The sequence below is a fragment of the Grammomys surdaster genome, unplaced genomic scaffold (assembly GCF_004785775.1).
Source record: "Grammomys surdaster isolate TR1022 unplaced genomic scaffold, NIH_TR_1.0 372, whole genome shotgun sequence".
In the NCBI taxonomy this organism is placed as follows: domain Eukaryota; kingdom Metazoa; phylum Chordata; class Mammalia; order Rodentia; family Muridae; genus Grammomys; species Grammomys surdaster.
The window spans coordinates 6,308,132-6,333,295 of NW_021604791.1; the positions used below are offsets into that span (position 1 = coordinate 6,308,132).

The 25,164-nt window shown below is 45.3% G+C and overlaps 2 protein-coding genes and 2 pseudogenes across 2 annotated transcripts in view; 2 read left to right on the forward strand and 2 right to left on the reverse strand.

The window, feature by feature from the left end:
* Thegl (theg spermatid protein like) overlaps positions 1 to 17,265 on the reverse strand; it is a 45,395-nt gene extending 28,130 nt beyond the window's left edge. Inside the window, exon 1 of the mRNA XM_028780826.1 lies at positions 16,635 to 17,265. Coding sequence (XP_028636659.1) covers positions 16,635 to 17,136 — 502 coding nt within the window. The 5' untranslated portion in view covers positions 17,137 to 17,265. The remainder of the gene's footprint in view (positions 1 to 16,634) is intronic.
* Positions 15,591 to 16,288, forward strand: LOC114632278 (annotated as a pseudogene).
* A 4,974-nt stretch (positions 17,266 to 22,239) lies between the features above and the next one.
* LOC114632249 lies at positions 22,240 to 22,598 on the forward strand (annotated as a pseudogene).
* Positions 22,599 to 23,498: 900 nt separating this feature from the next.
* Arl9 (ADP ribosylation factor like GTPase 9) overlaps positions 23,499 to 25,164 on the reverse strand; it is an 8,910-nt gene continuing 7,244 nt past the window's right edge. Inside the window, exon 4 of the mRNA XM_028780835.1 lies at positions 23,499 to 23,788. Coding sequence (XP_028636668.1) covers positions 23,612 to 23,788 — 177 coding nt within the window. The 3' untranslated portion in view covers positions 23,499 to 23,611. The remainder of the gene's footprint in view (positions 23,789 to 25,164) is intronic.

The following is a 25,164-nucleotide window of genomic DNA, read 5'->3' on the forward strand; positions in this document are numbered from 1 at the left end:
AAAAAAAAAAAAAAAAAAAAAAAAAAAAAAGAAAGAAAAAAAAAGAAAAGAGAGAATTCGGTTGTCACATGAACTATTTCCAGGGAGAGCATCAGACACAGAGCTCCTGGTTGACCCAATGGGATGCAGACAATGAAAAAGATGACTGGCTAAAACCATTGGGGGAAATAAAAGAGGGACAACGGTGATGTCTCCTTATCCAGCCTAGATGCCCCACTAGTGGGAGAGCTAGACATCAAGTGCGACACCCCAAGTGTGAGTCCCCGGAAGCACACAGTGATGAAAAGAATTTGTCCTGAACTGAAGCAATCCTCAATCTATAAGAGTGGCAGCCGGGAGCACAAGTTAAGATTCTACAGAACATGCAAAGAGTGGGCTATTTCACCGACTATTTCTAATGAATGAATAATGTTTCAAAAAGACAGAGCAATACATGCTAGTAATAGTCCCCAAATGTGTGGCCCTGTGTCTTAACTGGAGCAATTAAAGGAAAAAAAATAACTTAATATAATTTTTTTTTGGTTTTTTCGAGACAGGGTTTCTCTGTGTAATAATTTTTTTATATACAGTCTAGCGTAGCCTAGAACTGCCTAACTAACTAGACCAGGTTAGCCTTGAATCTGTGATCCTCCTGCCTCTGCCTCTGTGTATTGCAATCACAGTATGCACCATGAATGACTTTTTAAAAGACATGCAGTTTTGAGACAATTATGGAGCTTAACTATTTACTGTGGGTATTTGGAAAATAACTAAATTTGGTTATCATAATGTCATAGTTATTGAGAAGTTTTAAATCCTTAGCAATTAAAGGTATTTATGGGTAAAATGCCATGGTGTCTGTAATTTTCTCTAAAACAAATTTGTCTTGCAGGGTGCCCCCCCAAATTTGGAGAAAGCAGTGAAGAAAATCCTGAATTAAACAGGATTCCAATAGGGCAGTGGTGAAGCACAGGCCTTTCATCCCAGCACTCTGCAGGTGGATCTCTGGGAGTTCAAGGCCAGCCTGGTCTACTTAGAGAGTTCCAGGACAACAAAGGCTACACAGAGAAATCTATCTCGAAAAAATAAAAGCAAAAAAAAAAAAAAAAAAAAAAAAAGGACATGATTCCAAAAACTTAATTATTGTTGAAACTAGATGATGAATACACAAGTTTTTTTTGAATATAACACTATTTTGTGTACTTAAAGATTTCTTTTAAAAACAAACAAACAAAAAACTCAAAACCAAGACCTGAAAAGGTGTGTTCAGTTTTTCAGAGTGACACTAGGGATGTTAACTATGCATGTCAAAAAAAACCCCAAAAGAGCAGAATAAAAACCTTTTTAAATGAAATACTAGAAATAAGAAATCTCTTTTTGAGCCCTGCCTAGTCTACCATTCCAAGCTGCCAGGCGATACACGCCCACTGGTGTAATAGTGGTCTGATGGTTATGGAGGGACCCAGCTGCTCTCTGAGGAGATAGGAAGCCTTTTCTATAGGAATTATTTCACGCTTGATACTATAAACATGGCCAAAAGCCCATAACCATAGGCACGAGGGGAACCTACCATTGTTTTGTTAAATGGTCAGACTAGTTCAAAAAGAAGCTTCTTTTTGTGGTAGGTAGACACTAAAACAAACGGTTAAAACTAGTCAAAGGGACAAATATAAGGTTGGTTTATCCAACATCCAGGAAGAATGCTAAGAGCCGTCAGGGTAAAGAGCTGGTATGTGCTGGCTTCTGGATAGAACAGAGCTGTTTCACACACCAACTCAGCAGCTGTGGGTACAGGCACGGACCGACACATCACGTCAGTTAAAATCCCACCATGGGTGGGGGAGGAGCCCCAAACCCCACCCCATTAGAGAAGATACTAGAAGCTGATGGGGTGGTAGTCACTCAACTATTGGGGACTGGAAGATGGTAGACTGCCCAGGCCCCAGTCGATGGCATGGCCATGAGCAAATTAGACTCTGGATTATTGATAACAATTTTGAAAAATAGGACATGAAGTTAGAAAAGAGATGAAGCAGGGGACACAAGTCCCAGTCCTAAACTCACAGAGCTCATGTGCCTCATGGGAGGAAACAGTAGCAGGTGAACATGAGTGTTACACACTGCGTGATCGTGTGGATGCTTCCGAAATTAATTTCGAACAGGGAAATTTGTGGCTGGTGATGGATTTAAAAAACAAAAGCAGGAAAAGAAAAATAATTCTAATGATGTCACTTATTGTGGTGTATTGTTTTAGTCTCATGTGGACAGCTAAATAAAGACAATTATGAATATCCATTTGCCTAAACGCTTATATATTTAAATAGGCAGCACACTTTGGCAGCAATGTGTACAGAGGAAACAACTGTATTAAAACACAGACTCCCTGCAAGCCCTCATTTGAGTCATAAGTCAAACAGGTCACCTGAAGTATCCATAGTACACTGTAAAGCCAGTACTCGAGAGGCTGGGGCAGGAGGAGTTTCAGTTTGAGGTTAGTCTGTGTTATGTAGTGAGACTTTATCTTAAAAAAAAAAATAAAACAACACCAAGAACGAAATAAGTAAATCAGTAATTAACAAACCAAGCCAAGTAGTGGTGGTGCATGTCTTTAACTCTAGCACTCAGGAGGCAGAGGCAGGCAGATCTTTGTGAGTTTGAAACCAGCCTGGTCTACAGAGTGAATTCCAGAACAGCCAGAGCTAAACAAGAAACTTGTCTTGAAAAAACCCAAATAAATAAATAAATAAATAAATAGGCCAGGTGGTAAGCCCGGTCCTCGGGAGGCAGAGGCAGTCTGACTTTGAGGCCAGCCTGATCTACAAAATGAGTTAGTTCCAGGAAGCCTGATCTACAAAATGAGTTAGTTCCAGGACAGTCAGGGCTACACAGAGACACTCTGTCTCAAAAATAAATTGTGTGTGTGTGTGTGTGTGTGTGTGTGTGCATGTGTGTGTGTACATACACTACAAACTCTAAACGCTAAAGGTCCCCATAAAGATTGGCCAGTCTACCCACCTCACTCCTTAGACTGAAAAATGTAAGGCCAAAAGTAAATTCTAACTCCCTGCTTCGTGGGTTCTCCCACGCTATCCAGCTTTCTCCTCTCAGAACTGAATATTCAAGCTAGAACCCCATAACTCAAGGGCAGCAGGGTTTCTTTGGGGACACCAGGGAAGACTTCACCCATCCAGTCTGTCCTCTTGCTTGCCGACCTGTAGCACAAATACAGTATGGCTCCTGGCCTCTGAAACATTTCACTTTTCCTGGCTTTCTCCCACACAAGGCCAGTCCTGCCTAGTCAATGCAAGTGTTTGTACAGATTTGAAAGCTGGTCCCAAGTACTAGGTCTCAGATTCCTCATCTGCAAACCAAAAATCTAAAGAGGAGGAGAGGGAGGGAGGGAGGGAGGGAGGGAGGGAGGGAGGGAGGGAGGGAGGGGAGGAGGAGGAAGAGAAGAAGAAGAAGAAGAAGAAGAAGAAGAAGAAGAAGAAGAAGAAGAAGAGAGGAAGGAGGGAGAGGGAGAGACAGAGACAGACAGAGAGACAGACAGACAGACAGAGAGAGAGGAGGAGGAGTAGAATGACTGACTGGTTGGGATTAAGCAGAATCCCACATCGCTTGTCTGAACTCTGTAGAGTAGCAGTTCTCAACTTGTGGGAGTCGATTCCCAGGGTCGAATGACCCTTTTACAGGGATGGCATATCAGCTATTCTGCACATCAGATATTTATATCACATTCATAACGGTAACAGAATTGCAGTTATGAAGTAGCAATGAAAATGATTTTACGGTTGGGGTTCACCACATGAGGAACAGTATGAAAGGGTCACAGCATTCAGAAGGCTGAGAGCCAGTGCTATAGAGTCTGTTACAGCTTTGTGTGTCTTCTTATTGCTCTTACCCTATACATGACTTAGGAAATACTCTGCTTCGCTTGCCATGCCCTGTACCACACAGTCAAGCAGAAGCCTCACGCCTGTAAGGAAGCACTAGGCATGATTCACCATCACTAACCATGGTGCTGAGCACTTAACGTCGAAGCATACAGCCGGTCTCTTTCTACTCATCCCCTGTCATCTTTACCCTTGGGTCACTCCCAGGACTTCCCATGAAGGGAGGAAGAGAATATGGTAACGATGACGAGAAGGCTATGGGCTTTTACTACCCTGCTTGATATCCGTTGTTACTGTGTGCGTGACCTCTGGTTGGTCATTTGACTCCTGTGTCCCAGTTAGCTCATCTGTAAAGTGGGCACACAGATAGTGCTTCCTCTAACGGGTTGTCTTGAAGGTACAACAAAATGCTGTCAAATATCTAGAACACTCCATGGACACCGGTTCCTTGAACTCAGTAGCTACCAACCGAATCTAGAGGGTGACAGAAGTGTTCATATAGAATACTCCCTTCACCCACCTGTTCCAAGCTTTAGAGCAGAAAAAACCCAGGAGTCTAAAGTCCCTGTCTTGTCCCCGTGTAGATTAAAATGATAGAGAGAAAGACGGACAAGAATCAAGTTATTAGGTCCAGGGTAGAGATGAATGCCTGTGATGTTCTGGGTGAGCAGAAGAGGTTGCCTACTTTAGGAAGAACGGTTTGGGAATCACCTTTTAGAGGTGATACATGAACTGTGTGTTTGTGAGTGTGTGTGTGTGTGTGTGTGTGTGTGTAAAGGAAATGTGCCAGATACCTGCTGATGTGAAGAAGATGAATTTGTAGAGAGCTTACAGAAGAGGAAGTCTGAAAGCCCTGTGGAGGAGCTGGGTCATTGGGTCATAGGCACAGCAATGCCATGGGGCCGGCATGGCTGAAAACAGCACGGAGGAAGGCTTTGTGATTCGGTCAGATGACCTCCACCCTGGAGGGATCTTGCTTCTGCTCTATAGGATCTAGCGACGTGCAGCTGAAGGTTCTGGAGCAAGGTGGATGAACACTTTTTCCTCCCAGAGACCATCAGAACAGTACAGCTTCCATCAAACTATCTCCAGGTCTCAATTTTACTCTGCAGAACCAAACCCCATTGCTTTTAGCACAGCCTCTACAGCTGGCCAACAGGCTGATGGTGTGGGACTCTGAGGCATGGGGGGGGGGGGACAAGACTGCCACCTTCTGGAGAGAGCCTTCCGGGCCCTCGAATACTTGGGACCCAAGATTTCTCGGGATAGAGGGTAATGAAGATGAAATGATGACATGGGAGACATTTTCATCTGGCCCTGCCTGCCTTCTAAGAAATCCATACCAATGAGGGAGGGCAAGACAAGGAAGAACTCTATCAAGGAAATTTGCTAAGTGCCAGGGACAGAGGGGATTTCTGTATTTTCAAAAGCTGTGTGCGTGCTTGCAGCGGTAGAATGTTCCAGATGACACTGTGCTGGGCTTCACTACAGATGCTTTGTTTTGTTTTATTTTCCTTCCTCCTCCACTAGTGCTCGCCTCCCTCGAGTTAACTGTTAATTTCTAAAACAGATACATCTCTTGGTGGTGCATTCCTGTGTGTGTTCATATAAGTAACTTCAGAGGAGTGGAAGGCGTAGCACATAAGTTGGTGGAAATACAAGTAAGTCCATGCTCACAATTAGGCTCAGCTGTCAACTGGACACAAACCTAGGGTCACCTGGGAAGAGGAACCGCAATAAGAGCATTGCCTCCTCCTTCAGGCACTGCACTGGCTGGGTTTATGTGTCAACTTGACATGAGCTAGAGTCATCGGAGAGGAAGGAGCCTCGGTTGAGGAAATGCCTCCACATCCAGCTACGAGACATTTTCTCAATTAGTGATCAAAGGGTGAGGGCCTCGTCTGTTGTGGGTGGTGCCATCCCTGGGCTGATGGTCCTGGGTTCTATAAGGTAGGCCGAGCAAGCCAGGGGAACAATCCAGTGAGCAACACTCCTCCGTGACCTCTGCATCAGCTCCTGCTCTATTCGAGTCCCTGTCCTGGCTTCCTTCAGTGATGAACAGCAGTGTGGAAGTGTGAGCTGAACCCTTTCCTTCCCAGCTTGCTTTGTGGGCATAGTGTCTCACTGCAGCAATAAAACTCGGAGACAGGCATGGTTGTGGCACATCTTATTTGCTAATTGTACTCTGCAGCAATCTTCTGGAAGTTCTTCTAGACCTGCGCCAAATGGCTTCCGTGCGTGTGTCTATGTATGTTACTTGTTTCAGTGAGGTCCTGGAAGCAGCGAGGGGCTTAGATGATGGGATGTGACATGGTTTTGTTTTGTTTTGTGTTTCATTTTGTTTTTGACAGGGTCTCTCTGTGTAGCTCTGGTTGCCCGAGAATTCACTCTGTAAACCAGGCTGGCCTCAAACTCAGAGATCTACCTGCCTCTGCTTCCTGAGTGCTGAGCTCAAAGGCGTGAGCAACTGTACCTGGCAGATATGCTTTTTTTTTTTTTTTCAAAACAAAAGGAAAGAAATGCTATATTGTCCAGTAGAATAAAGAATGCAGAATCGTGCACTGCGCTACTACGGAGGAAGAAACGGGAAATCACACTTACGATTGCACAGAATTTTCTTGTGTTTCTATAAAGATATGCAAACTAGTGGTTCCCCGTAAAAACATCAGAGAGGAGTTGGGAGAGGACAGGGCAGGGCTGAGATGTGTGCTTTTTATATGACTCTACCCTTTGTACCTGTCAAAGTCTCACAAATTTCAAAATCTTTTTAAAAGTTTTTAAATTGCATTTACACTGTGTGTGCGTGTGTGTGTGTGTGTGTGTGTGTGTACTAAAACAAACCATCTGATTGCTGGAGTTGGTTCCGTCTACCATGTGGGTCTTGAGGATTGAATTGAGGTTGTCAGGTCTAGTGGTGTGTCTTTTATCTGTTGAGCCATGTGTTTTAAATGTTTTAAATGAGCCGGGCGGTGGTGGCGCACGCCTTTAATCCCAGCACTCGGGAGGCAGAGGCAGGCGGATTTCTGAGTTCGAGGCCAGCCTGGTCTACAGAGTGAGTTCCAGGACAGCCCGGGCTATACAGAAAAACCCTGTCTCGAAAAACCAAAAAAAAAATGTTTTAAATGTAGACCATTCTTGGCAGGGTGTGGCAGTGCACACCTGTAATCCCGGCACTTAGGAGGCACAAACAGAAGGCTCTGGAGTCGAAGGCCAGCATGAGTTATACATAGTGAATGCTGTCCTACAGAACCAAGGGCATGAGGAGGCAGCCCAGCTGTGGGTTTGATCCCTGGCACTGAGAGGAAGGAGAAAGATTTCACTCACTATGACTTCCTACTATACTCTTCTGAAATCTTATTTAAAGTATTTCCCTAAATCCACATTGAATACTCTAGGTCAGTGGTTCTCAACCTTCCTAATGCTGTGACCCTTTAATACAGTTCCTCATGTTGTGGAGACTCCCGATCATAAAATTATTTAATTGCTACTTCATAACCATAATTTTGCTACTGTTATAAATTGTAATGTAAGTAATTATCTAATATGCAGGGTATCTGATATGCAACCCCTGTGAAAGGGTCATTTGATCCCAAAGGGGTCGTGGTCCACAGGTTGAGAACCACGGCTATAGGTACATTTCTAAGCAGTCTCTTCAGGTGAGTGGCTTTAAGGAACACTTTTTGGATGTGCTTTTTTCCCTTAGCTTTTCTTCTATTTATAAGGAGGCTACATCGTCTGCTAACTCAGAAAAGTGAAGTAACTGTCCTGTGAGATACTCCAGTCCTCTTTCCTCTTATGCTAAGGATGAGTTATTGCTACGAACACACCCAGTCCCCCAACCACATAGATAGGAGCTCAAAAACAGAATCTATATTATAGCCACTCACTCACATCCCAGAGCCTATGTGAATACAGTATTTAATACGTTTTAATCATAAGCTGTTATTGTTAGGCGATCTGATAGTAGGTAGAACCCTTTATATGTTTTAACACTTTGAACTGAACCTCGATAAATGCTTTATTCTTCATTGCACATCAAAGACAACAGAACATCTTCTAAGTAGGTGCTCAGACAGTGTTTATTGGGTAGATGAGTTATTACCGAGTGAGCAGGGACATGGTAAAATGCTGGCTAAATACAGCCTCATATCTATGATACTTTATGTAAATATTACCTAAATATACTTGGCATATACATATTTCAAATGTTAATAAGAATAAACAAAAATTGTTATTTGGAATTGACAAGAAAAATCTAGGAGCTTAAGGAACTGTTTTCTAAGTTGATCCAGAAACTCTATGGAGACTCATCAAGCTATTTCTAAAAATCTGCTTCAGGTACGGACAGAGGCAACCTTCCCTCACAAGAGCTCTCCAACGTTTACAAAATGTGGGCTATGACCCAAATGCCAGAAACTGACACCAGGACCAAAGCAACGCTTATAAAGGACAACATTTAACTGGGGCTGGTTTGTAGGTTCAGAGATTCAGTCCATTGTCATCATGGCAGAAAGCATGGCAGTGTGCAGGCAGACATGGTGCAAGAGAAGGAGCTGAGAGTTCTACGCCTTATTCTGAAGGCAAACAGGAGAAAACTGGCATCCACGGGCATCCAGGAGGAAGCTCTCAAAGCCCACCCCCACAGTGACACACTTCCTCCAACAAGGCCACACCTCCTCCAACAAGGCCACACCTCCTCCAACAAGGCCACACCTCCTAATAGTGTCACTCTCTGGGCCAAGCATATTCAAACAACCACACTGACTGCGAGATGATCCTGGGCAGACAAGGGCTCCAGCAGGTAACAGCATGAGGCAGACACTGAAGCAGGACAGGGAACCTACACAGGGTAAAGAGTGGAGAAGAGGGATGGAACTGGTCTGACTAAACATCAGGACAAGCCTCAGCCTTGAAGGGAAGAAGGGGAAGGGGATGGAGATTGGGGTTGGGGGGATGGGGGATGGGGCCTGGGGCTGGAGGAGCTGTGAAGTTGACTCTCAGAGCAATTAGAAGCCACAGGAAAGACTGAGAAGATGGAATGCTACTTGGGTTTTTAAATACCTACTGTAGCTGGGGTAACAACGGGACTTCAGAGCATGAGGATAAAAATAAGATGATGACTCTGGAAGCCAAAGTAGAAATCCAGGTGAGAAATAACGCTAGCCCCGGGGCGGGGGGCGGGGAAACAGTTAGCTTGTGCCGTGAGTGATTGTTTTTGTGAGTGAGGAAAAAAAGGAACTTGGGAAGAACAGGAAACTGTTTTAGCACGAGCAAGTGGGTGCTATTGTCTTAGATGGAAAACACGAAGACTCCATTAGGCAGCACATTATGGAGCTGGCAAGATCGCGCAGCAGGTTAGCTGTCTGCACCAGATGCAAGCCCGACAGTGTGAGATGGATCCAAGCAACCCACTAACGGTGGAAGAGGAGAAGCAACTCCACAAAGTTGTTTTCTGACCCTCCACATGTGTCCCTTGGCACGCACACACCCAAATATACGCATAATACATCACACACTCGCATGCACACGCACGTGCGTGCACACACACACACAAAATTAATGATTGGAAATAACAATAATGTGGTAACACAGGTCTATAATCCTAGCTACTAGGGAGGCCCAGGTAGAGGAATCGCAAGTTCAAGGCATGTCTGGGCGATGTAGCAAGATTCTGTGTCAAAATAAAACATTAAAATATCTGCTGAGATGAACATCAGATATCATTATGGGATGTAAGCTTGATGACCTGAGGATAAAGGCGGAAGGAGACCTAGAGGTGTGGCTCACCAGGACAGAGCTGCCCACTGTGCTTGATTTAGCTGTGCCTGGCTCTAAGTCACTCCGTACTGTGTGAAAACAGTGGCTTTCTGGTTGTATGATGCCCCCAGGTAACTATTTTACAAGCAGAATTTGGTTCCAGATTGGGTGCAGAGGCAAAGGCAGATGGCTTTATATCTCACTGTTCAAGGTAGACACTGTCTGTTCGGCACAACCGTGAGGCTCAGAATGACAAGTGATTCTTACAGTACTGAGGCACTGGCTATAAGCTTTCCAATGTAGATTGGGAACACATGACCCTTTACTAGTACCAAACTTATTATTGTATTTTATATCTCCGATTATATTCATTGTATTATTGTTTTAGGTCTTGCCTAGTTGACCACAATAGCCTGCGGGGCTCTTAGCCCTACCCTCCAGTTGTGCCTCCTTCACACAGGGGCCAATAAATTCTGACATTGTCACCATCTAGGTTTCTAGCACAGCACACTTGTTACAAGGACCTTATACTATTTGCAGCACCAGAAAAAAAAATTATACTTGGTGGCACACACTTGCAATTTCAGCCCCCCAGGAGGCTGAGGCAGGAGGATTATGAAATCTGGTCAGTCTCAGTTACATACTGAGATTTTGATTCTAAGTGAACAGAGAAGACATAGTAGCATCAAGAAGGTATCTGTTAACATTTGGGAATGCAGGGGGCACTCGGTGAGCCGAAGGGGCCACTCAGTGAATGAGTCCGAGAATAAACTAGGGTGTGACGGCGGTGTGGAGGTCAACCTTGTGAAGGAAAAAGCGAGACGGAGAGCGGGGCGCCACAGGCTCCTGCAACTCCTCGGAGAGTCCTGATCTACCGCACAGGCCATTAGATAAGATGGCTCCTGGTGTGAGACAGCAAAAAAAGGAACGGAGGCCAGGGAGACCCTCCCTCCGCCCCGATTTCATGGAAGTCCTCACAGGTGATGATACTCCCCCCCCTCCTTCTACGTATTAGGCAGGGCTTTCATTAGAGCACTGCAATGATGTGGCGAGATATGATTGGCCAAGGATTTAGGAGCTCGGGATTGGCTCAAACACTGTATATAATAAGCTAATGGGCTGGGCAATCAACTCAGATCTGCACTCTGATGTTGGTCTCCAGACTCAAACTTCCTGAGGTTCATCACGTGACCTACTGGACACTCTCCACTCCCAACCCCCATCCTAAGTCCTGTTCTCACAAGGGTGTGCCGTCCCAGAGGACATGAGGGGGTCTATATATCAAAGGAATAATCAAATGTATAAAATGCTGCCAGGAGATTAAAAAAGCTAATACCAATACCCTACTGCTAGTGTCTACTGTATGCATATCCAGTACCAAAATCTGTTCTCCATCCCTCACAGGTACTAACCCTGCATCTTCCTACAACACCCAGGACACAAAAGGACCCATTGGATTTCATTGACACAGAAGTCAATAAAGAGCGTCTTCATCCAACAAAAATTAAGTTTTGCATTCATGAGAGTGCAGTGAGGTAAAGAACTAAACGCAGAGACACGTATTAGAGTTGGGTGTGTGTGTGTGTGTGTGTGTGTATTTTAATTAGCAGGTCAGAGAGTATTATTTTTGGTATAAGGAGAGAACAAATACTTGATCTGAGAGTGTCCTAGCCAAAGAAAGGTGACGTGATTCTGAGGTCGGAGGGAGAATGAGAGTCCTAAAGTTAAGGACATGCCAGGTCAAGTTCAAGATCAGGTTAGAGAGCTGGAGATGTAGCTCTGTTGAGGGAGAGAGGACTCTCATCAGTCATAGCCAAGTGCAGCAGCCTATGTCTGTGATCCCAAGCACTGTGGAGGAGGAGCCACGAGGATTAGAAAGTTAAGGTCACCCTGTGCTACATAATGAATCTGAAGGCAGCCTGGGCTAATGGAAATTTATCTCAGAAACCAAAGTCAGGTTAATGGTTAGGCTAGATCAGGTGAGGTTTGGAGACCCTGTAAAGAGACTTTAGATTATTGAACCACATAAGGAAGGAACTGCCTCTCGGGTGGCTGGGAGCAGGAAATCTGCATGTAATACATGTTTTAGAAGACGGCCCTGACCCCTGTGTGAACAACGAACTGGAGGGTAGGGCTAAGAACCAAAGCACATGGCCACCTGGAGGCAACTGTGGACAACTAGGCAAGGCATAAAAACGATACAATAAATATAATACAAGATATAAAATATAATAATAATTTTGGTACTAATAAAGGGTCATAGTATATAGTTCAAAGTTAGGATTTGTTTGTGGTTTAAAGCTGTCAAAGTTTTTTTTCTTTTTTGGATACATTGAGCTTGTTTCATGTGGATAGTCAAGCAGGGAAGCTAGAGAATTGAGTTCTGAGAAGAAGTTAAAGCTACAAGTAATTTGAAAAGCTATTGGCAATGTGGCCATGGAACCGATGACATCATGCGGATAATAAAGGGGAGTTCTAGAAGAATCTAAGAGGACTAAGCCATCGGTGGCTTCAACCCAAAGGCTGGGAAGAGATGACTCCAAGCAAAGGAAATAGAGTCACGAAGAATTTATGAGGTAGGATAACAGGGAAACTGGTGTTCCGACGGGGATACTGGTACTCTGACAGGGAAACTGGTGTTCCGACGGGGATACAGGTACTCTGGGAAACAAGACAGGTTCCTGAGATAAAAGGAAATGTGTCAAGTGAAGGGTTCACCTTTGCTTTGGGCAGGAAGGGAGATCATTGTGACTTCAACAAAAACAGCCTAGGCTAAGTGGAGGGAATGAAATCTTAATTTAACTAGTTCTCAGAAAAAGAGGACACTGAAATCATGACCTTGAAGCAACCATGTTAACTATTTTGAGGATTTTTTTTGGGGGGGGGGTCCCTCTCTAAGTCAAGCAGAGACATAGAGTAGTACCTGGAAGGGAAGGGTCCACAGGGGCTGAGGGAAGGTCTGTGATTGTTTTCAGGTACCGTAATTGTATAATATTTGTATCCCAATGGGGATGGTCCAGGAAAGAGGGGACCAAATGAATCATCAGAGAGAGGTTAGATGGGGCTGGTGAGATGGCTCAGTGTGTGACCTGACAGAACCCACATAATAGACTCGGAAAAATAGTTCTCTGACTCCGCCTTAGCACCGTGGTCCTTACGCACATCCACACACATGCATCATTGGTATACACCCATACACACATAATTTTTAAAAAATTAAAGTTAGAAGGGATGAGATTCAATAGAAGGCAGAAATGGCCATTAATAGATGTAAAGACAGTTCATCCACTGGTGACTGGAGAAAAGGGTTATTTTAGGTGCAGCATTGTGGTCGAGAAAAAGAAGATATGAGTGTGAGTAGTGTGTGTGTGTGTGTGTGTTTGTGTGTGCGCATGTGTGCATGTGACTGCACATACATGTGCTCAAGGAGTCCAGGCAAGGATGGCTGGGTGTCCGGTTTGATCATTCTCCACTGTATTCCGTTGACACAGGGGGATCCTTCTGTCTGTCTCCCCCATCTGCCCCTTGCACTGGAGTTTACAGGGGGAAAGAGCCACATTCACCACATAGGTGCTGAGATCTGAACTCGGGTCCCCATGCTTATACAGCAAACCCTCTTTCCCACTCTCCAGCCTCGGTCTTGTATGCTTGCTGACGCAGTGCTAAAGAAAGGGATAGAGGGAAGTAAGGAAAGCGAACATCGGCAATGACTTCTGAGACACTTAGAAATGTAGTTCGAGATTGCTAAGGCGACCGCTTGAGGTTTCAAGGTCATGAGTTTAGAGACCAGTCCACACAGTTGTCTAACTTCCTCCTGTATTATCTGTCTGTCCCCAGAAGAAATAGCTAAGTGTAGTAGCACGTGTCTGTAATTCCAGTTCAAAGAGGATTCAGGAGGATCCCTGTCAAGGGCAGCCTGGGACTTTCACAAAGAAAGAGAACACATTTCTAGATGTGACCTAGGGACAAAATGGGCTGTGGAGGGTCAGGTAAGGAGAGACAGAACACAGGGAGCAGCGGCACATAACCAGAGGGCAGTAGAATCAGTAGGATAAAGGTGCTTGTTGAGTGAAATTTTGGGAAAAGGAGACAAAGGATTGAGCGTATATTATAGGATGTAGCTGGGGAGTGTGCTTCAGACCGAGTCTGAAATGGCAGAGCACTTGAAAGGAGCTCGGGAGAAGGAGAGACCTAAGGCGGCAGGAGAGGGAGCAACACCTTCCAATGAAGACATCAAAATGATAAATCCAGTGGCTCAGTATCCTAGGGATACTGAGAGTCCCCCCCGACACACACACACACAGGACAGGGATGGGGTACATGGCAGCAGTTTTGATGACATAAGAGATGAGAAAGACCTATGCAGGTAGCCAAGTGGGAGACAAGAGGAGGAAGTGGGGGCTGGAGAGATGGCTCAGCAGTCAAGAGCACTGGCCGCTCTTCCAGAGGTCCTGAGTTCAATTCCCAGGACCACATGGTGGCTCATTAACCATCTTTAATGAGATCTGGTGCCCTCTTCTGGTCTTCAGGCCTGCATACATGCAGGAGACTGTTGTAAACATAATTCTTTAAAAAAGAAAAAAAAAAGAAAGAAAGAGGAGGAAGTGGATCCAGTGTGTGTGGGGGGGATGCTAAAGAAGACATAGGGTCAAAGGTTATTGCAAGATAAGAGTGTGTTTGCTCATAGGACCGATTCACTAGAAAAGAAGAGCCTGACGCTATAGAGGAGTGGAGACAGATGTAAGAACTGAGTTCTTCAGGAACCAGTGGAATCTGAGGCATAGGAGGAGACTGTGGCTTCATCAAAAACAAGCACAAGTCTCCCCTGAACGATGAGAAAAGGCAGACTCTGAGTACTCATGTCAGGAGGCCAACAAACTGGTGGTAAACAAGTGATTTCCTGATCAACTGCATCTATCTCTTCAGAAAATATAAAGTACGGTCTTCCATTGGCTAAAAGACTAAAGTGTGAAGGTTGGTGGAGAATAGAGAGTGCATTTAGTTGGGGGCTGGAGAGATGGCTCAGAGGTTAAAAGCACTGACTGCTCTTCCAGAGGTCCTGAGTTCAATTCCCAGCAACCACATGGTGGCTCACAGCCATCTGTAATGGGATCCAATGCCCTCTTTTGGTGTGTCTGAAGATAGCGACAGTGTACTCATACACATATAATAAATCCTTTTTTTGTTTTAAAGAATGCATTTAGTCATGTCAGAGCCTGAGGAAACTTACCCCAGAAAGCACCAAGTACTAATTGCAATTTGTAGTAATGAAGTTGAAAATAAAACCAATCAGGACAATAATGTAACTTCTTCTAGCAAGAGTGGAGAGCTCAGGGTATACGGAATGCTGCGGTTTACCAGGGTTGGAAATCTGTCAGAAGTATGGTGGCCAGCCAGAGCCAGTAAAGTGGTGGGAGATGTCGTAAGGGGTGACCGAAGTGATAAACCGTAGAACTGAGGCCAGTCGAGAAGCAATCCTTAGGGAGAAAATGGGATTGCTGGTCCAGTGCAAAGGGTCTCTGGTGAAGAGCCAGAAGTGAGCTCAAGTGGTAACAGTGGGGGGCGTTTCCATTCAAGTCCCCGTCAGCCTTGTTACCTTGTAAGTTTGAGAGGGTCTGACCAGATGACGACCTGTTCCATTCATTCTTTATTTCTTCCCTGAATGTTTGATTTTTCCCTGGGCAGGTGCACCAGACACTGACAAAAACATCCTCCCTTTGAGGATCTGTCTTTGGTTAGGGAGTAAGAGAAATTATTAAAAGACAGACTGGAGAGATGGCTCAGCGGTTAAGCCAAGTTGACTGCTCTTCCAGAGGTCCAGAGGTCCTGAGCCAGCAACCACATGTGGCTCACAACCCTCTGCGATGTTATTTTGGCGCCCTCTTCTGGCGTACAGGCATATATGCAGGCAGAACACTATACATAACTCTTTTTAAAAATTTAAAACAAACAAAAGGGGTAGCCAACGGCCTGTGAGCATCATGCCTAAGTTTTACTGTGACTACTGTGATACATATCTTACCCACGATTCCCCATCTGTGAGGAAGACACACTGCAGTGGTCGGAAACACAAAGAGAATGTGAAAGACTATTACCAGAAATGGATGGAAGAGCAGGCCCAGAGCCTGATTGACAAGACAACGGCTGCATTTCAACAAGGAAAGATCCCACCCGCTCCGTTCTCTGCTCCTCCGCCTGCAGGGGCCATGATCCCGCCTCCCCCCAGTCTCCCGGGTCCTCCTCGGCCTGGCATGATGCCTGCACCCCACATGGGAGGCCCTCCCATGATGCCAATGATGGGCCCCCCTCCTCCTGGGATGATGCCTGTGGGACCAGCTCCTGGGATGAGACCGCCCATGGGAGGCCACATGCCCATGATGCCCGGGCCTCCCACGATGAGACCCCCCGCCCGCCCGATGATGGTGCCCACACGGCCCGGCATGACCCGGCCAGACAGATAAGAGCAGAAGCGCTCGCTCTTCATCGTTTTGTATTGTGCTGTTTGACCAGGAGATCTTGGTGCTGAGCCTGAGTGCTTACTAGACGCATGGCCAGGACCTTCCTTCATAACAGAGAGGAAGAAGTGATACAGAAGGGGCTGTTTTCACTTACATTGGGAAACGTGAAAATAAAATGGTCAGCTGTTTTAGTTAAAAAAAAAAAAAAAAAAAAAAAACAAACAAACAAACAAACAAACAAACAAAAACCCAAAACCTCGAGGTGTAACCTAGCAGGATGCAATGGTGTACCGAACCGAAGGGTTAGGAAAGATTTCTGGCCCAGAATGCCTGCCTAGTGTGTGTCAGGCACTAGGTTCAATCGTGGAAGTGTGTGGTGGCTTCTGTCATTATCAGGGTGTCGATTTCCCTTTGGATTCCTTGACGTGCAAAGGGAGGCGGCTGCAAAGCAGCAGGTAGCGTCAAGTTCCTTCAAACACGCGGAAATTTAGCGCAGAATCCCGAGTTCTAGATGGCTGGATTTCGGCGGGGTCAGGGTTAAACCTACCTCTCAGAGAAGTCAGCTGGAGCCGCGGTAGGTATCTGGCCATCAAAGATGGGGAGGTCGTAATCACTGCGTTGGGAAACAAGTCATCTTTTCCATCGTCCTGGCTCTCCGATGACTGAAGGGGCTCACTGTCCTTGGGGGACAGGAAATCACCGGCCTTGCGGGACTCCAGGGGATCACTGGCCTTGCGGGACTCCAGGGGATCACTGGCCTTGCGGGACTGAGGAGGATCGCTGGCCTTGCGGGAATCACTGGAGTGACGGGACTTGAAGGATACGGAGGGCTCATAGAATTTGTGAGTCTTGGACGCTTCGTTGTTCTCTTCTTGTCCTTCCTCCCCAGCCGCTTCGGCCTCATCACCATTCTGCACCTCCAGGAGCCTGAGCACAAGGGGCTTCGGTTGGAATTCAGAGGTTGTGTGTGTTTCTGTCGTCTTCGTGGTGTTCTGCCCATCCGTCACCTCGGATCGCACGGATGAACCTGAGAAGTCTCCTTCCTCCATTCCGGTTAGCAGCTCCGACTACCCGGGGCTCAAACTCTCCGCCAGCCGCCCAAGCTCAGTCCGCGGAGTGGACAGGTGATTCGGGGCCGCCGGCGCCTTGCCCCGGACAGACTCAGCTCCGCCCCCACCGCCTAGCCCCGCCCCACCGCTCCGGCCTCTGCGCCCGGGTCACCGGTTGCTATGGAAACATGATGCTCTCCTAGGGTGCGTCTCTTGTTAGATACACCCCAGGAGCCAGAGCCTGGGGAGAGGGCTCCTGCTCCCGCTTCCGGTATGAACGGAGAAGACTATAAACGCTTCCTGACTGGTTAGATTTCCGAGGTTTCCCGACACGGACTCTTTACAAAGGCTGGGAGTGGATAGGAGATTTTTAAGACTATCCCCACCAGCCATCACTAAGGCAATAAGAATTCTGCAGTTGGAATGAAGGTTGTGAAGGGGAGGACGTTCACTGGCACTTGATCCAAGCTGAGAATTTATCAGAATAGTGTATAGCTGTAACCGCTTCTTTACGTGAAATTCTGCAAGCCTTCACAACAAAAACACTTCAACAGGTTCTAAATATATACACACGTTCAATGTCTTCTTGTGTACCGTTACACGGCTCGTTATCAAAAAAAAAACGAGACGAGGCGTTGGACTGTGAGATAGGGAGAGGCCGCGACTAGATAATAAAGGTGGCGAGCTTCTTCCTCAGTCTCCCGACTTGAGACAAAAGCCTGGAAACTTAAAAGCTTTGCAGGCTTTTCTCTCCCACCAGCAGCCGTCCTGCTGATACACTGTCTCTACAAGTTTAAGGCCTGGTGTCTCACAGCAGTTCTGGGCCAATCGAACTCACCAACCCTAAATTAGGGAAGGAAAACTGTCCTGAAGCTTTAAGACCCCAATCTGGAGTCCCTTTCTGCAGAGGGTCTTTAATTTCTGTGTTGGTTGCACGTGTGTTTCTTTGTCCCCAATAAATACTTTTCTCCAACTGCTAATTCTATGGTGCTTGAGATGTGTCTACTGTAGCCTGTTTTGCTGCAGACTTTCCTGCCTGTTAATTTTTTTTGACCTCTTAATTTAACTTTATTTTTACATACATTGGTGTGAGTGTATCAGATATCCAGGAACTGGAGTTACAGATAGTTGTGAGCTGCTATGTGGGTACTGGGAATTGAACCCAAGTCCTCTGGAAGAACAGCTTGTGCTCTTAACCACTGAGCTGGCAGAGAAAGCGAACTTGACCAAGACCCCTAGGCTATCACTGCAGATAAATTAGTCTTATTGATCATGTAATTAATCTTGTGAACAGCACAGTTGTGTGTTCATGTACTTATTCATAGTGATACTTCTGAAATATACCAAGATTTTTGTAGCCTTGTTTGTTAGGGCTCCTCCTCTCCCGAGTCTCTCCTCCCCACTTTTTTTTTTTTTTTTTTTTTGAGACGAACTTACTCAGCAGTTCAAGTTGGCCTGGAACTATTCAGTTCTGTTAGCCTCAAACTCCTGTACTTGTGGCAATCCTCCTGCCTCAGCTTCCCAAGTAATGTTACAGGTGTGAATCATTGTGCTGACTTCTGTGCATTTTTATTCTTAATGCTATGTCTGTGTGTGTCTGTGTAAGGATGTACACTTGTTCATATCGGTGCCCATGGAATCCAGAGGAAGGCATCAGATCCCCTTGAGCTGGAATTGCAGGCAGTCAGGAGCTGCCAAAGGAGCTGGAAACTGAACTGGGAACCTCTGCAGAAACAGCACTCAAGTGATGAGCCATCTTTACAGCCCCTACCATGCACTCGAGCGTGTGTGTGTGTGTGTGTGTGTGTGTGTGTGCGTGCATGCACGCACATGTGTGTCAAAGCCTGGAAAATGCCCATTTTCATCACCAAAATAGTATGAGAAAGAAGGGCAGAGTTGATGGGGTTTCAGCGTGTGCTTGTTTTCAAGGGAAGGAACTAAAAATGTTAAGAAATAACATTTCAAAATATACAGCTATAAAGACACCATTTACATAATTTGGGGTGCTTGAATTTACTATCCTATAAAAAAACTAAAGACAACATTTTTGTGGAAATTAATAGGAGTGGAACTAGGAGACTCATTCTAGGATATGACTGTACCAGATAATCTGTTGCATTAAACTCATTTAAAGATCTAATTACATTTGGGGGGCTGGAGTAGATGGCTCAGCTATTAAGATCACTTATAGCCCTGGATAGATGGCTTAGTGCTTAAGAGTTGTTGCTCTCGCTCCGACCCGCAGAAAGGAGCGACACCACGCGGAGTTCTTCTCACAGCAGTTTATTCAGGAACCTTAACAATGTCCAAAACAAGCCCCGGAGGCCCCTCCCTGTCTGCCCTTAAGTCCCTGTGCCTGCACCACTCGGATCCTGCCACGCAGGGGCTCTCAATTCGCCCAAGGTGTGGCTCCTTAGATGGCCTGATAATGCATAGCAGCGAGTCTGCGCAGTATAGCCTGCGGGCGTGGCTCTTCAGGGGTGTGTAAGGAAGTCAGGTGCTAGTCATAAGACTTGGCAACCGTCCCAGGCGCCACCTTGGCATGGTCACCACACCCGCTCCTCACAAAGAGTATTTACTGCTCTTACAGAGAGGACCTGGGTTTAGTTCTCAGCACCTACGCGGTGGCTCTCAACAGTCTTTAACTCCATTTCTAGGGAGTCCAGCACTACTTCTGATCTCCGCAGGCTCCTGCATATATGTGATGTAATCCCATACATACACCCAGCTATCGCACATATGCTTAAAAGGGTTTTTGAAGACCACTCGCTGCTCTTGCAGAGAACCCACGTGGTGACTCACAAATGATTACACTCCAGTTTCGGGGAATCGGGCATCCTCTTCTGGACTCTTCAGGAACTAGGCACACACATACGGTACACTTCCGAACGTGCAGGTAAAACATCCAATCCATAAAATGCTTAAAGATTTTATTACATTTCTGTATATGTGTTGTACGTGCATGTATACCTGCCACTGTGCACATCAGGAGGTCGAGCACACGCACCCCAATACGCATGCGTCGCGCTTCCTACGCTGGTTGCTAACCCCCTTTTCCGGTACAGACAAATGTGAGTTAGATTTCCACTGTTTCAGACTGAAAAGTTCCAGCACTTCAGTGGTGCTCAATAAATGTTTACAAAGAGAATAAGCAAAACTGGCGTGCACCTCTTGGGTGTTTTGAACCCATATTTTCTAAGCTTGGAAAGCTGGCAATTGATACCAGGTTCTCCAAGGAAATAAATGTCACCTAATGAAGCATGATGGGAAAATTACCAGCCAGGCAGCCCCTTTGACAACACAATAGCTTGGGTGAGCTTCATTTCCGCTAGAGCTCTTGTGACATGTTTCTGTGTCACTAGCCTGAGATATCTCCAGTACAGAGCTCTTACTTTATTTCATGTCAGCGTCAAGCAATGAGAGACATGTTGTTTCTCAATAGCTGTTCCTCAGAGGACAATCTCCGGCCACGTACCTTGTTACCAAAATATAGAATTTAAGATCAGAATGTGATCAAACCCCCAAACTGTTCTCACCTCTGGTAAAGGCACCCAAGGGTTTAGATGTCCTAAGAAAACGCATATAGCATCTGAGTTTGAGCTGGAAGGGGTCTGCATCTGAGACAATCTTTTCACAAGGAGAAAACCAGAGTGATTAAAGAATGTGTCCATGGGTCCATTCATGGAAGGCTTGGGGCAGAATCTAAAATCCCAGGTTTCCAGTAATCCCGAATCAATGTACAATCCAACTTGCATATGCCCGAGCAGAGGAGCTTTGATGTTTTCTTATCCGAGTGACTCGTGTGCTAGGATACAGCTAAACATGACACTGCAGCATTGAGCGTGAGGAAGAACTCACTTCTCGGAGGAAGAACATGATGTCTGTATACATAACTGTGCTGGCTAGTTTTATGTCAGTGTGATACGAGCCGGAGTCACTTGGGAAGAGAGAACCTCAACTGAGAAACTGCCTCTACCACACCCGCCCGTAGGCAAGACTGGGACGCATTTTCTTGATTGATGATCGACACAGGAGGACGCAGTGCGCTGTAGGCGTTGCCACCCCTAGGCAAGTGGTCTTGAGTTGTATAAGAAAGCAGTCTGAGCGAGCTAAGGGGAGAAAGCCAGTAAGCAGCTCCCCTCCGTGGCCTCTGTATAAGCTTCTGCCTCCAGGTTCCTGTTCCAGTTCCTGGCCTGACTTCCCTGGATGATGGACTATATGCTGTAAGATGAAATGAACCCTTTCCTTTCCACATGGCCTTTCGTCATAGTACTTTATCACAGTAATAGAAACCCTAAGTAAGCCATACACTCAGTTAAACTACCTACTATTGTAACTTAAGCGTGGAGGCAGAGACAACTGTGTGCTACGAACAGGGTTATCATCTTCACCATAGTTGGTTATTTTGCCAGAGTTTCCTCATTTTAAAAGGATGTGTGAGCCAAAGTCTCTTCCAAATATATATGCATTGGTAAATTAAAGCAAAGCATCTTAGTTGCAAATTGGACTTACCGTGTCTGCGGCTAAGTTATAGTTAATTGCTTTTACAAAACATTCCTAATGGAGCTGGAGAGATGGCTCAGAGGTTAAGAGCACTGGCTGCTCTTCCAGAGGTCCTGAGTTCAATTCCCAGCAACAACATGGTGGCTCACAGCTGTCTATAGTAGGACCCAATGCCCTCTTCTGGTGTGTAGGTGTGCATGGAAGCAGAGCACTCATACATGAAATACATATATCTTAAAAACAAACAAAACAACCACACCAACAAAACAATCCTCACACCCTGCGTGGTGGTATACACAGCACCCAGGCGGCACTGTAAGGTCTTGTCTCAAAAGACGAAACAAGTCTTCTGAAGAAGCCCTGTCTTTTTTTTTTTTTTAAAGACTTATTTGTATATTTTATGTATGTGAGTACACTGTAGCTGTCTTCAAACACAGCAGAAGAGGGCATCGGATCCCATTACAGATGGTTGTGAGCCACCATGTGGTTGCTGGTAATTGAACTCATGGCCTCTGGAAGAGCAGTCAGTGCTCTTAACCTCTGAGCCATCTCTCCAGCCCTGAAAGCCTGTTTTAAAACCACATTTCGGGTTGCTGCTCTCTCCTCTCTCTTTCTGAGCTGATAGCGCTCCTGCCAACATGGTGAACGTTCCTAAGACCCGCTGGACATTCTGCAAGAAATGTGGGAAGCACCAACCCCACAAGGTGACCCAGTACAAGATGGGCAAGGATTCTTTGTATGCCCAGGGAAAGCGGCGTTATGACAGGAAACAGAGTGGCTATGGTGGTCAGACTAAGCCTATTTTCCGAAAAAAGGCTAAAACTACAAAGAAGATCGTGCTGTGACCGGAGTGCGTCGAGCCCAACTGCAGATCTCAGAGGATGCTGGCTAGTAAGAGGTGCAAGCATTTTGAACTGGGAGGCGACAAGAAGAGAAAGGGCCGAGTGATCCAGGTCTAAGCCGATTTTGTTATGAAGACAGTAAAATCTTGACCTTTCACCCCCTCTGATTGTCTTTGGTGAGGGAATAAATTAAAGCTTTCATAAATTGAAAATAAATAAATAAAACCACATTTCTACTCTGTGTCTCATCTGGTGTATCAGGCTGGCAGCAGACAAGTGTCATGTGTCTTCCTGCATTTAGTTAAGCTCTATTTGTGGGTCTGGGAGCACTCATGGTCACTGCTCTGGGACTGGGAGCACGCATCGTCATTGTTCTTTCCTGACACGTCTGTCCTGCATTGTTCAGTGAACACATTTAAAGATATCTGCTTTTTTATTAAAAAAAAAGTTTAAATGTATAAGTATAAATGTATTGCTGTTGATAAAACACACAAGGGGGGTAGGCGGGAAGATGGGAGTTAAGTCAGTCAAGTATTTGCTGTGCAAGCATGTATATGTGGGTCTGATTCATGGAAACTGAAAAACAAACAACACCCCTCAGCAACAAACAAACAAACAAAACAACAAACAAACAAACAAAAGCCCCTAGCATATAAGATTTATGGTTCCTAAGAAAGGACACCTAAAATCATCTGACCTCACATGTACACGCATGAACATACACACAAAACATAAAGAAAAGCCACAGGTAGGATGAAGGCTTGCCAACACATTCTTTACTTTTGAGTAAAAACCTTAATTCAGGTGTGTGGGTACAGCCCCAGGTGGATGGCATGCTTAACATGTCTGAGGCCCAGGGTTCATCATTCAACTCTCAGCACCGAAAGCAAAAATCCATATTTCTCTCAAAGAAAATAATTAAAAATTTTTAAAGTTAAAATCTTAAAAAACAAAAACAAAAATCTTAGTGAATTAGCTAGCGGTCTCTGTTTATACGCTGTGCATTGAGAGAACAGCCATGGCTTATTTTTTATTGAAAGTGGAAAGCTTCCGGTTTAAGCCAGCCTTAGCCTTGTCTTGTGTTGGTTAGAAGGGAGAGGAGTAGTGGGCCAGGTGGGTTCTAATCTCTTCTACATATTTATGGCCAGATGTGCAATCAGGTCTTTGGCGTCTTGCATGGTGGACGGTATCTCTGAACCATTCTTAGTCACCTGAGTTCCAAACAAGAACAGCTTCCTGTCGTTCCCCACTTCAGAGAGAGCCAAAGCGTCATGGATATCTGTAATGCGATAGGCTGCTTCAAGATCCTTCTCCCAGGACAGAAAAAGAACAGAAAACTTTGGTTAGTCTGTACTCTTTTTGTATACAAATATTTATTCTTTATTCTAAAAGACTCCACCTGCCGGGTGGTGGTGGCGCACGCCTTTAATCCCAGCACTTGGGAGGCAGAGGCAGGCGGATTTCTGAGTTTGAGGCCAACCTGGTCTACAGAGTGAGTTCCAGGACAGCCAGGGCTACACAGAGAAACCCCATCTCGAAAAACCAAAATAAAATAAAAATAAAATAAAAGACTCCATCACCTTAATACAGAAAACACTGAGACTTTATTATAACCCCAGTGATAGAATACGAAATACATATATTTTTTTATCAGAATTATGCCAGTGTTTTCTGGAGGAGGGGGAGAACGACTTTATTTTTAAGTTTCATTTAATTTCTTTCTTTCTTTCTTTCTTTCTTTCTTTCTCTCTTTCGGTTTTCAAGGAGCCTTCCAAGGGTTGGGTTCATAGGCGATGACATTACACCGTACTTGTACTTATCAATTAGTTTTTATCCATATCATATTTTACTGATTTTAGCACTTGTCACTGTGAGTTCTTTGTTGCTATCTTATTTATTCTGACCAAAAATTGTATACCACATTTGTGGAATATATGGAGGTTCATGGGTGTAATCTTATCTTTGTAGCCCACAATATGCTACCTAACCAAAACCTGAAGTCATTTAGTCATAGAGCACTTAGTGACTTCGGTAACAGAGTAATGGACTCAGTAGTATATAGATACGTCTCCAGTTAAATAAATCCACTGATGAAATTATAAAGGAAAAGGTAGGGGAGGGACAGTATGGGTAGAAATAGAGGTCATAACCAAAGAATAAAGACAATAAAGTAACTTCTTTTTTTTTTTTTTTTTTTTTTGGACACAGGGCCTTCCTCTCCAGCCCAAGCTGGCTTGGATCTTGCAATCCTTCTGTCTCGGCTCCCCACTGCTGAGAGTACAGGCGTGAGGCTCCATGCCCAGCTAAGATAACTTTTAGAGAATCCTGATGTAGCATATTGACCTAGTGATTCACCTAAAAACATAAAGTAAACATTTTGATAAAAGAGTATAAAAACAAACATGCATTAAACTAGAATAGCTAAGCCTTTTATCAGTAAGTCCAAGCAAAGTTCCCGACTTAACTGGGCCTAGTGGCACACTCGGCACTCGGGAGGCAGAGGCAGGCAGATCTCTGAGTTCAAGACCAGCCTGGTCTACAGAGTGAGTTCCAGTGCCAGCCAGGGCTACACTGAGAAACCCTGTTTTGAAAAACAAAACAGGAAGGAAGGAAGGAAGGAAGGAAGGAAGGAAGGAAGGGAGGGAGGGAGGGAGGGAGGGAGGGAGGGAGGGAGGGAGGGAGG